Consider the following 13,660-nt stretch of genomic DNA (forward strand, 5'->3'; position numbering starts at 1 on the left):
CTTGCGGGAGGCGCTCTTTCACCTCTAAAAGAAGATAGAATTAAAAGATTTTCGGCCGCATGAAATCGTTGTAGTTCACCGCTTGCTCGTGAAATATGATAGAGTGGCACCGGTCCTAGTCAGATTTTCATCTTCAACTACGAGGGACGCATGGCTTTTGGTCCGAGGCAAACTACGCCCACTCATTGATAGCAAGCAGCTGCCTCTGCTATTTTTCAATGACAACCAGACGCAACGAAATCGCCATATCTTTTGGATGGCACGGAAAAAAGCCAAAGAACTGGACTACAAGTTCGTGTGAGTGAAGACTGGCAACATCTACGTCAAAAAAGCAGAAGGGGCTACTTTTAAGCGGATCGTTTCGTAAGCTGACATTGACACTTCGGTTTAAGTATGGCTGTTGGACTCTACACTTTTTCCGACTGTGACGGCTACAAGAACTTAGTGTCTGAAAGCAATTGCGTGTCCTTGGTTTTGTACTTGAATGCCCGGAGTCTCAAAAAATACTGAGATGAACTTCAAGTAGTTGTATCGGCTCTGACTGACTATTTGCATGCCTTGGTTCTCACTGAAATTAACATACTGTTAACCAATAGCACCTCGAGCGGTTTAATAAATTCTTTTTTTACAAGGTCTAGTAGAAGGGGTGGAGGAGTAGCAGTGTTTATAAAGGATGACTTGACCATCCCTGAGGTCCCGATTATTTTCAATTTAGCGCAATCTGTTGCTTCGAAGATTGAGAAGAGGGCCTAGTTCTTGGACTGAGCAATCTACCGACCACCTTCGAAAAAATGCCTTGTCTTTTCTGATCGAACTTAACACGCTCTGCGAAAACTTCACTAGATTCCAAGACTTGTGCATAATAGGTGATATTAACATAGACATCCTTAAAGTGGAAAAGCACATTGCTTGCAGCTATCTAAACATTCTGGCTGATCATGGTATTGAATCTGTAGTCAGTCAGGTAACACGGAAAGAAATAATTAATAACAGACTTGTTCAATCTTGTTTAGATCACGTTAACATTAGTGTGTCCGATGCAGCTCCAGTAATAGGGATTGTAGCAACCAGAAGCTTGCTGATCATTATTTTTTCGGAGGATTCAAATTTCAAATTCAAATGCAGTTTATTTTCCGTCAGAAAACAAATCAACGGAGGAGGCTTGAGCAAAAACTGAAACATGTTCACTTGATTGCGCTGAAGCCCCCTTTTACATGGCATACAGTGACGACACAGTTAAGTTCAGTTCAGTCGTTCAGTCGTGTCCGACTCTTCGTGACCCTATGGACCATGTCACGCCACGCTTTCCGGTCTTTCACTATCTTCCTAACATCACATAACCTCATCTGCAGTGCCTCGAGGATGCCATCTAACCATCGCGTTCGCTGCCTACCCCTTCTCAGGCGACCCTCAACCTTTCCCAACATCAAATCTTTCTCCAGCGACTCCTTACTTCTCATCAGATGACCAAAGTAGCTGAGCTTTAACTTTAGAATTTGACCCTCCAATGAGCAGTCAGGGTTTATGGTCGACAATATCGACTGATTTGATCTTCTGCCAGTCCAAGGAACTCTCAAGAGTCTTCGCCAACACCACAATTCAAACGCGTCAATTTTTCAGCGGTTAGCCTTTTTCACAGTCCAACTCTCGCATCCATACATCACAACTGGAAAGACCATAGCACGAGTTATACGGATCTTGGTTGGCAGACTCATGTCTCTGCTCTTTACTAGGCGGTCAAGGCTAACCATGGCTCTCTTTCCCAGAAGCAGGCGTCTCCTAATTTCATGGCTGCAGTCTCCTTCCGAGATAATCTTGTAGCCCAAGAAGAGAAAATCTGTCACAGCTTCCACTTCTTGTCCATTGATGCTCCAGGACTTGATAGGGCAAGACGCCATGATCTTCGTCTTTTTAATGTTCAGTTTAAGCCCAAACTTCTCACTCTCTTCTTGTATGCACATCAGAAGTCTCTTGAGTTCCACTTCACTTTCTGCCATTAAAGTGGTATCATCCGCATATCTAAGGTTGTTGATACGTTTTCCAGCAATCTTCACTCCAGCCGAGGACTCGTCCAGACCGACCTTCCTCATGATGCACTCTGCATATAGGTTAAATAGGCAGGGCGACAGTATGCAGCCTTGCCTCACTTTTTTCTCAATCGGAAACCAATCACTAAGACCATGCCCAGTTCTGACTGTGGCCTTTTGCCCTTCATACAGGTTCTTGAGGCGACAGATGAGGTGAATTGGAACTCCCATCTCTTGGAGAGCTTGCCACAATCTGCTGTGATCTACGCAGTCAAACGCTCTCGCATAATCAATAAAGCAGAAGTAGATGGGTTTCTGGAACTCTTGCTTTTTCCATGATCCAGCGAACTTTGGCAATTTGGTCTCTGGTTCCTCTGTCCTTGCGAAATCCAGCTTGCACGTCCGGAAGCTCCCGATCTACATACTACTGCAGCCTACCTTGGAGGATTTTCAACATCACCTTGCTAGCATGCGAAATAAGCGCGATCGTGCGGTAGTTGGAACAATCTTTGGCACTGCCTTTCTTTGGAATGGGGATGTAAACTGACCTCCTCCAATCCTGTGGCCACTGCAGGGTTGTTCAAATCTTCTGACATAATGTATGCAGAATGTTAACAGCGTCATGGTTGAGGTTTTGAAGCAACTCAGCTGGAATGCCATCAATTCCGCTAGCTTTGCTCTTAGCAAGGCTGGCTAAGGCCCATTCAACTTCATTCTTCAGGATGCCCGGCTCGAGTGACGACACACAGGTGGATATTATATAAAACATACTCGTGGAACATGGAAACATGGAACAAAGCAAACAAAACTTACAAGGTTAAACAATATAGAGTGGTCTTGCAAAGCTCTCTTGTGGAAATTTAACAATTTTTATATGTACAGCAAGTACAAAGCAAAAAAAAAATAAACTGTAGTAATTTACAAACAATGGAAAGTGCATATAGGTACATATTCATAAAGGCAAACGGTTTTGCAACAGAACTGCATGTTATTATTTCAGTAGCATTAATTAGTATGGGTTGTCTGATGCTTGCTCAGACAGAAAAGACCTAATTCTTGAAATACTAATGTGGTTAATATCAATTCCGTTATGTTCGAGGTTGTTTAAAAGTATTGATAATGAATGACGTAGCATTTGTTGAACGTAATTTATCCGCGAATAAGGAACTTTCCAGGGTTCTGAAAAACGTGTATCACGTAGATGTGTTGATCGAGTTAACTGTGCTATATATTTTAATTCTTGCTGGCTGTTACGAAGTTGTTGTTTGTATCTTTTTGCCAATGTATTTAGGTATAGAGTATGTACACTTGTTACATTAAGCCGCATAAAATATTCAGCTCTGTGGGCTTGCGAGTTGACCCCAACGATATGCCGAATAGATTTTTCGGGGGGATTTAGATTTGTGACGGTTGTTCTCCCCCAAAGAAAAAAGCAGTAACTTATATGTGATGGGATCAAGGCATTGTATATGTGCAGTTTAATAGCGTGTGGTAGGAAAGAGTGGTACCTCGCTAGTATTCCGACAGATTTAGATATTTTGGTTATAGCATAATTAACTTGAGTATCCCATGGCATATTTTTTGTGCAGACATACGCCAAGTGTTTTAACTCAATCAACAAATTCTATTGGTTTGGATCCCAATGAGATATTTAAGAAGTGTGGTGTTTTCGATTGCCTGGGAGTGAACATGGCTGCCTTTGTTATTTTTCATATTAATGTCCAGGCAGTTCACTTCACTCTATTGGTAGAATCGTGTTAATACCAGCCTCTAAGGATTGAAAGTTACGCTCGTGAATTAATAATGTAGTGTCATCTGCATAGGATGTATAATGTGGAACGGGGCTAACAGATGTGATATCATTTACATATATGTTAAATAGGAGCGGGCCAAGTATGCTTCCTTGAGGTATGCCGGTGGTTACAGGTCTGTATGATGACATGTTGTTATCCATTGAAACGCTTCGCCTTCGATGTTGCAGATATGAAATTATATGGAGTGGTTTTCCCCTCACTCCATATATTTCTAGTTGTTTTTAGTGATGTTATGTGATTAAGACGATCAAAAGCTTTGGAAAAATCAATGCAGATACCAACTACTGCTTCTTTTTCTTCAAATGCTTTTAGTACTATTTATTTCTGTGTGAGCAGTGCTAGCTCTATGGATTTGCCTTTATGAAAGCCGAATTGTGTCGGTGTTAACAAATTGTGTTTTTCAAAAAAATTGGTGATGCAGATATGAATTACTTTTTCAAGTCCTTTTGAAAAGTTAGGTAGCGAAGATATTGTACGATAGTTTGATAAATTGTTGTGATCACCGCCTTTGAAAATTGTTATTACTTTAGATATTTTGGTCTTTTCTGGGAAAGCGCCTGTGGAGAGAGCTAAATTGTAGATATGAGTGAGATGTGCTTTAAGCAAGTCAAGTGCACCTTTTATAGGCCTTAGTAGAAGATCGTTTATGTCCCGCACCGAACTGTTACAAAGAGACCTAAATACATCATGGACTTCGCTTTCACCTGCGGGAACAAAAAGATACTGTCTAAATTTCTAGCAATATTTCCCGTTGCTTCTACGCAGTCATCATCATCATCAGCCTGACTATACCCACTGCAGGGCGATGGTCTCTCCCAGATTTCTCCACTTAACCCGGTTCTGTGCTAGCTGCATCCACTTGACCCCTGCGAACTTCTTAACCTCATCCGCCCACCTAACTTTCTACCGCCCCCTGCTACACTTTCCTTCCTTGGAATCCAGTTTGTCACCCTAAGCGACCATCGGTTATCCTCTCTTCGCACTACATGTCCTGCCCATGTCCATTTCTTCTTCTTAATTTCCACTAGAATGTCGGTAACTTGAGTTATTTCTCTGACCCACTCTGCACGCTTTCTATCTCTTAATGTTACCCCTACCATTTTTCGTTCCATAGCCCTCTGGGTTGTCCTCAACTTAAGTAGAACTCTCTTGGTTAGCCTCCGCGTTTCAGCCCCATAGGTGAGTACAGGTAAGATGCAACTGTTGTATACTTTCCTCTTGAGCGATACCGGTAAGCTGCTAGTCATAATCTGCGAGTGCTTGAAAAATGCGCTCGATCCCAATCTTATTCTTCTTGTTATTTCGTTTTCATGATCCGGATCTGCGGTTACTACCTGTCCTAAGTAGACATATTCGCCTACTACTTCCAGTACTTCGCTCCCTAATGTAAACTGCTGTTGCTTCCCGAGGCTGTTGAACATTACCTTAGTCTTGACAGACTACACAGTGAGCACTAGTAACCTGATTGACTAGATGGTTGGTAAATTCTTCAGCTAATTGTTGTCCACAAATAACTCTGTCATTTATAATTATTTCATGTGTATTCTGATTATGAGGGTTTTGATTAAGTAGCTCATTTAATTTCTTCCACACAACGTCAGATTTTAGGCTATGACCAGTCTCAAAGAATAGGTAAAGATATCGCGGTTTTTCTTTCCGCAGTATGGCATTTGCTTTGTTTCTATACTTTTTGAGGGCTTTCCAATCTTCTGTATCGCGCGTGCTTAGAAATCTACTGAAGAGTTTGTCTTTCATTTTTATCATTTTTATCATTTCGACCAGTACATCCTCACCGAACGGAAGGCAGGGATTGTAAAAACACGCAAAATATTTTTCCTTAAATTTTCTAGTTTATATGCTTGAAAGAAGATGTGATTCATTGTTCGTCCCACGTCCTTCACATGAAGGTTTTTCTTCTCTGTTTAGAATGAAGCCATGTGTCAGATGTGTGTGACCAATGCGAATGCGCCATAAAATGACTTCGATGAAGCGTTTTTGATTACTGCATGATTTTATTCCTCGATGGCTGCTTTGATAAAGCGTAGTTTTTTGTCATTTATTTCGTTGTTCCATCACGCCTGCCATCTAACACTCAGAATTCTCTTAATGAATTTGTCATGACTAGCTGTATTTTAGCATTACGGGCTGCTACGGCACATGCATCAGCTCTCTCGTTGCCAGCAGTTCCAACGTGGCCCGGTACCCAAGAGAACTTAGTTTAATGCCATATGTACATACGAGTATCATTACGAAACGAAGAAGACAAGCGTTGTTTCGGCTGTTCTATCTTCAGGCTGATCGCGCACCCATTTCTCGCATCGGTCTTGCCTAGGGGCCGACGACGACGTGATGCATCTATTTTCTGCCTCATATCGACGAAATTTTTCGAGCCTGTCAATGCAGCCTGCAAGCTTGCTCTTCTCAAAACTCTGTCGCTGATACTGGGGTAATCATCGTCCTCTTGTATCTTGTTACTGTGCAAACATCAGCGTGAGAGCGCTCCCAGATTTTATCTTTGAGCGGGGAGATATGGTCTAAACTCGGCATACGCCGATCCTACTCGATGCTCGTGGCGCTGCCACAGTGGCATCAATTTCATGTACAGTCTGGAACATCGTAATTTCGTAAAATTTGCCTATTTGGCATGCAGGTGCCCTCTCGATTTGTTTGTCAAGAAAGCAGCCTTTACTGTTATTTATGGGACGGTAGCAAATAACGTACCGCAAACATAATAGGCTAAGAGAAATGGTAGGCGCCGCGGTGGTACAGAGTCGAAAAGATCAAGCCTCGTAGAGGTTGACTGAGCAGTTAGGGCGCTCGACGGTTGATCCCAAGGATGAGCGCGTAGGAGCTTTGCTGCGGCGACCGATTTTCGATGGCGTCGAAAAACAGGAAACCTGCTTACGTTACGATGTCAGTACACGTGGCCGAAAATTCCTGCGTGAGTTGCTTCGGGACGTTAAAATCGTATAAATCAAATAAAATGGCAGGCTTGCTAACAATGTGGCCCCACACGAGTTTTCTTACCGATTACGGGTTTACCTATATGCGGCGATATATGCGAGAGTGAGGCAATCGACGATGTGTTTTTAGACACACTCATGGCTGTTGTGATCATTTGTCAAATATAATGCGGTGTAAAGCATTAAGAATTTGGTGAGTTTTTCAGTCTTGTTTTGCAGCTGAACACGTAAGCGAGTAAAGAACAAGATCAGCGTTACACTTGCACAGGCACATGTTTCATCTTCCTCTGACCCCTTTCCTTATTTATTTATTTACGATACCTTCAGGGCCCGTAAAGACATTGGAGAGGGGAGTGGGTTAACAACAAAACAAAATAAGCATAACCGAATCGTTTACGAGGGTATGAATTTCAAAGATATCTGAAATACAACAATAAATACAAAAATTATATACAAAAAGAAGCAGTGCAAAGATGCTGTTAGTATACAATATTAGCTAAAGCAGTACGAAAAATTGAGTTATCATTGATGGAAACAACATCTGCAGGAAGGTGGTTCCATTCAGTCGATGTTCGGGGTATGAATGACTGTAAGAAGGCGTGTGTATTACATCTATCGAGGCTGATTTTATGATGATGGTCAATCGATGGGATACGTAGTGAGGTTGAAGAATGAATTCGTCACTCAGGCTAGGATGATGATAGAGTTTGTGGAACAGGACTAAGCGATATATTTTGTGACATTATGTTAATGATGGAAGTTGAAGGTCGGACTTCATGGCTGTAATACCTTCGGTTCGGCTGTAATTCGAATAAATGAAGCAGACGGAGATATTTTGAACAAGTTCTATGGCGGTGATTAGTTTTTCATAACCTGTATCCCATACAGATGACGCATACTCTAATTTAGGGCATATTAGTGTTTTATATAGCAATAACTTTAATGAGGATGGAGCTCTGGAAAAGTTATGGCGTAAGTAACCAAGCATGCGGTTATCGTTGTTAATTACATATTAAATATGGGTTGTCCACGTGAGGTTAGATGAAATAATTATGCCGAGGTACTTATATGACTTTGTTGATTCCAAAGGAATGTTATTCAAATAGTAAACATGCGAGTCATTAGAAATCTGTTACACGCATGCATTTACATTTACTATTATTAAGTTGCATTAACCATTTTTCACACCAGGTAGCAATCGCAGTGAGATTAGTTTGACGACAGTTAATATCATCTGGATTTTTCATTTCGCGGAAAATAACGCAATCATCGGCAAAGAGGTGCATGTTAGAAGTTATCTCACAGGGCAAGTCGTTGAAGTAAATTAAAAAGAGTAAAGGCCCTAGTACGGATCCTTGAGGTACACCGGAGTTCACATCAGAAAGCGAAGACTTATGACTGTTAACTGATACGAATTGTTATGCCAACCGAATGTTACACGGGAGGTATTTTTGGTTACTTTAGAGAAGTTTTTCAAAGTGTGCGATTTGTTTCGGCAAGATTTTCAAAAGAATATTTATCAACTGTGAAAAAGAAAAAGTTATACAAAGATTTGTGCGACGTTGTTCTTCCGGAGCCCATCTACAGGGCCATATACAGGAATGTACAGTACTCACGGAATGTACAGGCCCTGGCAGGAATGTACAGTACTCACGGATTGAAATAGGACACTCGGAGCGCGTGGCCGTCGCTGCAAGCAAGGCAGTGTGGCAAACAACAGGCCGGCTTATTGGCGACCGGAAGGAGCAGTTCTGCTTTTTAGATCTTCTCCCCCTCGCGCTATACCACAATGGAGCACCTTAGTTCCATGAGCATCCACGGGCGGCGCTGCATGCAGCGACGGCCACGCGCTCCTATTGTCCTATTTCAATCCGTGAGTACTGTACAGAAGAGGGTAAAGAGAATGAAAGTGCCAGCTTCGGCTAAAATTTTTTTTCCAAGTTGCACACTGTAACTTTGCAAGTAAAAGTGTTTTTGCAAGAAAAAGGTTTATTTCTTCTGTGGGGTGCACACTGCCTAATTTGTAAACAGCCAGAAACGATAGATTATGTATTCTTCACTATTGGAAAGGGGTTTATTTTTGGGACGTACTTCAATGAACCATAAAGAAAGAATTACCTATTAATCTTTACGGAATACGGTACTTACCCACGCAAAATGAGAAGGGGTACCATATGATTCAATCATGCTAATGAGCCTCCACAGTATGGCGTTCACGCATGGCAGGATGTCACTGTGATCCTGATGCGCGTCCTGCACGAATTTTTTTCCGCGATGCTGTCCATTGGTTTATCAAGATTGTGAAGTTTGTCGATGATAATCCTGAGTGGTTGCCAAAGGTCCTTTGATGGATATAAAGAAATTTTAAAACGACGAAGCCAGCCCCTGGCAGGCTTATTATATCAATGTCTTGTGTGTGTTTGTGTTGTCTTGCAAAAGTCAGGCAATAAAGAAAAAAACGAATTGTGAGTGGTTAGCAAGAAAGCATTCAATCCATTTTAAAGCGTTCTGCTCAATATTAAGATGACGAAATTTTGAAGCAGCAGTTTACCTTGTCGAACGCCATAGAAAAATCTAAAAATATACAATCAGCGAGGGAGGATCGATCCAGAATGTGGTGCAGTTTATGGGTGAAAGATAAGAGCTGAGTCTCGCATGAGTAGGACTTACGGAAACCATGTTGTGCCATTATAAAGAACGAGTTTTATTCAAGAAATTCTGTCAGTGCTTTAAAGATTATGTGCTCTAGTAACTTACAGCATGTACTTGTTAGAGAAATGGGACGATAATCGTTGGCAATGTTTTTGCTTCCCGTCTTATGAAGAGGAACCACCTTCCCAATCTTCCATTGCGTAGGTAATGTACATGTGTCAAGAGACTGTTGAAAAATCTTTGTTAGTATGATGAAACTATAAGTGGAAGTGTTTTTTCCGAACTTTAACATTCAAAACCTGGAGAAGCATGATAGTCGAGATTTTCAATAAGTTTTGCAACACCAGCTACGTCTATCAAAATTGGGAACATGGTAGGGTAGTTATAGTTCTGCGATTCAGGAAAGTGAGAACTAGGAGCGCTTGAAAAAGTTTTAACAAATATATCATTTAAAAAGATGCACATTGGGTGTTAGAAACGTGTTGGCCAGATGATTCTGCAATGTAATTACGTTTTCAGAGGAAGGGTTATCTACGCGCCAAAATTTACGGATGTTAGTTCTCAACATGGATGGCAAAGTATTGGAACGAAAATGAAGCTTAGCGCTTTTGAGGGCCGAGATGTACTCTGAAGAAACTAGTTTATATGCCGTCCAGCGTGAATTAGTAGGCGATGCTTTAGCTGCACGATAGAAGCGTTTCTTTCGGTTAGAAAGGCGTCTGATATGACCACTGTACCACTGGGCGTGACTATTTGAAATGATGGTGCGGTTTGGAACGTATCGTTCAGATAAATCTTTTGCAAGGTTTCACTTTCTTGCACCATTAACATTTCACAAGCCGTAGTCTTGTTACTTCTTAACATGGTTATCGCTGCAAAAATGATATCAAACATCTAACGAAAAAGGGATACCCCAGTGAGCGCTTTTCCACTTTTGTTTTCCGGATGTTTAACGCAGAGCTGCTTGTTGGCACGTCTACATCAAAGGCCTTACAGAAGTCTAAAAGATCAAATAAAATAAGTACGCAGATGTTTATCATAGGGCATCCGCTCCAATTTTGCTCCTTCTAGCGTCGTCCGCAGGGCGCCTAACGTCACCGACGTAGCGCCGGAAATCCGCTAATTTGCCGTCGGGTTGGCCGCGATGAACTCCTTGTGCTTTTTCTCGTCCTCTTCGCTGAGGTCAGCCTTGATGAGTGGAGCCACCGTATCAATGTCCTCCTTTGTCATGTGGCTGAGCTTCTCGGCGTCCTCCTTCATCGCGATTCCCTCGATGTTCTCGAAGTTGCGAGCCAGCGCGTATCGAATGATGCGCAACAGCTGATAGCGCGAAAAGCGGGTTGTGTTCTTGGCCAGGTTCTCGACGTCACCATCGCCGTAGGTGGGCACTTTCAACTTGGCTAGCTCCGCCTGGAGAACGGCCTTCCGCGCCTCCTCGCTCTCGGGAATGGGGACATTAATTTTGGCGTCGAAGCTGTTGCGCATGTCCTCCGCGATGAGCCACGGCCGGAACGCCGTCGCAATCACGACTTCCTTGTACTCCTTCTTCTCCGCTACCTCCTTGAGGTAGGCCAGCAACTCGGCCTTCACGGCTTCGACCACGGGCTTCTTTGCGTCCGGGTAGTCCTCTAGGAACAGTTGGTCCACACCTTCGAGAACCAGCACTGCAGCATTGTGTTTCCTGTAGTTCCTCACGAGCATCTTGGCCATCGCCGCAGGCTCATGCATGGTGCCGCCGACAACAAAAGAGTCCAGGTCGACGATGAAGATAGACTTCTCAGGATACTTGACGTAGAGTGACTTTGCGAGTAATGACTTGCCCGCCCCATGCGGCCCATGTAGAAGAATCGTTGACGCGGACTTGGCCTTTGGGTCCGTCACTATCTGGGTGAGCACCTGCTTGGGGGAGTCGATGCCCTGAATGTCGTCGTCGAAGTTGATTTTCTTGCCGGAGGTAACGGTTCCAGCTGCCGTGCCCCATGGAGGAAGGACCTGAATGCAGAGTGTGTTTCATGGCAATGGAAAGGATGCACATCAGACCTGGAATAATTACTATCCTTCTTAGCAACCACCCATACTATCTGGACCTGGTTGGACTGGCTTGGTGCTGAGGGTGAAAAAGAACAGCGCCTGCTTGTCCAGCAGGCCATCAATGCATTAGGCGCCTAAGTGTAGCCCCTCAACAAAGTCTTTGACTACTTCTACTACTTCTTAGCAAGGGACAATGAAACTACACGGCAAAATTACACGACGCTTGGTTGTAAAGATAAAGCTTTACTCTTCCCATGAGATTAAATTCCGTCGGCGATATTTGCCGTAATTGAGGCCAACATGCATCTCAAAATAGTGACGTACAACGCCGTATTTGACCGCTAACATGAAGGGAAGAAAAATAATTAATCGAAACGCAATATTTTGGAAGTGATGAGAAAGAGGATCGAGTCCTCTTTGGGGGGAATCATCAGTCCGATATTCCGGCAGCTATCATGCGCGCGATCGTTCACCCGTTGCTGGCTTAGCAGATGTGAGTAGATTGGGCGGGCTGCCTTGCGAGCTCCAAACGAATATTTTTTGTTTTAGTAGACCTTCTATATTGTTTTTCATAGCGCAGCCTTATACATGATGCTATGAGCCGCCAGCGCTGCTGTAAAATAATTTTTGCTACACAAGAATGATGACTCGTAACCAGAAATATCAAGTTTGAGTCATTACCTTCCCACGCAATATACACCCGCGGCCTCCATCGCCGCTCGCACTCAGTTCACTGTAGGTGCGCAACATAATGACGTCATCCGTATATCTGCTCTGGTAGTCAGCTACTGGACCGGAGTACTCGTATTTGAACTCACCCGCAAGTGGCGCGTTTCTATGGACGCTAAGCGAAAAAGGCCTCCTTGCGCTCTTTGATGCCAGTACTCTTTTAAAGATATCCCGCTGGTCGCAACTATTCCGAAGCCTCCACTATGGCAGCTTTCTTTCACTCCCATATTTTCCCTGCTCGAGGCCGTTAATGCGCCTTTCATCACCTCGAATAATAATAAGTGGATTACAGGAAAGGAAATGCATTGTATCTGTCACAACTGATGTGTGGACAGCTGAACCGCGCAGTAAAGGAAGAGAGGAAGGTGGTAGTGAAAACGGAAAGAGAGATGAATGCCGTAATGGAGAGCTTCGGAGAAGCATCAACCACCTGGGGACCTTTAACCTGCGTGGACAATTCATGGTATACGAACGCCTCTTCTAGAAACAATTTTAGTTTCCTCACCTGAGAGAGAACGGCGGCCTGGTGGACTTTCTTCATCTCTGGTATTCCTTCGCCTATCACCTCCTGATCAGCGTCGCTGCTGGCAAACTCCTTCAGCTTCTGCGCCCGCTCGACGAACGGTGCGCACGTGTTACGAATGAGCAGCGCCGCGTTCAGATAGGATTCCATGGCCTTCCGGTAGAGGCGGATGGCACTGGCATGCTGCTTCTTGTTGTCCTCGGCGTAAGCCTGGTTCGACAGGTCCACGGCCGCCTTGAGGTCGTTGACGAGCGTCACTGGGATCACCATGGCGCCTCCTTCAGCATCCGGCGGGTGGAAACGAGGTGGCGGTACTCGAGACAACTCTGCGATCCGCTCTGGCGCCCTGCTCATATGGAAGCAACTTCGTCCTTCTCACGTTGATTTCTTTTTTCATCTTTCTGCAAGCAACAGAGGCTACACGGACTACCGCGAGCAAGAGCCGTTTTGTCTGGTTTCCTCGTTATTTCAAAGCTCCCCGTTCACCAGAAAATCTGCCGTTGACGTTGTCGGTGTTCTGACCAAAAAAAAAATTACCAACATGGCACTGGCAGGTCGTAGCAGCGCGGCAACTGACATGGCAGAGCACAGATTCTTCGATGGTTTCTGCGGCTTAAGGAAACGACGTGATACCAAGAAAGTTGAAAAGAGATGCAAATCAAGTTGCTCGTTTGAGGTAAGGCAGAATCTACCTTTCTAGTTTTTTATGCCGAGGAGGCACGGCAAAAACACAATCTCAAGCTCGAAATTGACATCGCCGATCTCACCAAACGAGCGGCAGAGTACGCGGCCCAACTCGCCGACTCTAACTGAGTGCATCGATGCAACACTGTGGCACGACAAATGTCAAGACGGAGTACGTGCCGCCTCTTCCACGCCCTAATTCACCCCACCTAAACCCGAGCAGAAACACAAAACCAT

At 43.8% G+C, this 13,660-nt stretch overlaps 1 protein-coding gene across 1 annotated transcript; it reads right to left on the reverse strand.

The window, feature by feature from the left end:
- Nucleotides 1-10,575: 10,575 nt before the first annotated feature.
- Nucleotides 10,576-13,009, reverse strand: LOC146171477 (vacuolar protein sorting-associated protein 4-like). Its single transcript, XM_084586512.1, has 2 exons — nt 12,722-13,009; nt 10,576-11,448 (listed from the first exon to the last, which is right to left on the reverse strand). The coding sequence occupies exons 1-2, from the start codon at nt 13,007-13,009 to the stop codon at nt 10,576-10,578; spliced, it is 1,161 nt and encodes a 386-aa protein (XP_084442638.1).
- Between the last annotated feature and the right edge of the window lie 651 nt (nt 13,010-13,660).

This window comes from Amblyomma maculatum, unplaced genomic scaffold, assembly GCF_055883805.1.
Source record: "Amblyomma maculatum isolate TAMU_Amacu unplaced genomic scaffold, ASM5588380v1 scaffold_22, whole genome shotgun sequence".
Classification (NCBI taxonomy): Eukaryota; Metazoa; Arthropoda; class Arachnida; order Ixodida; family Ixodidae; genus Amblyomma; species Amblyomma maculatum.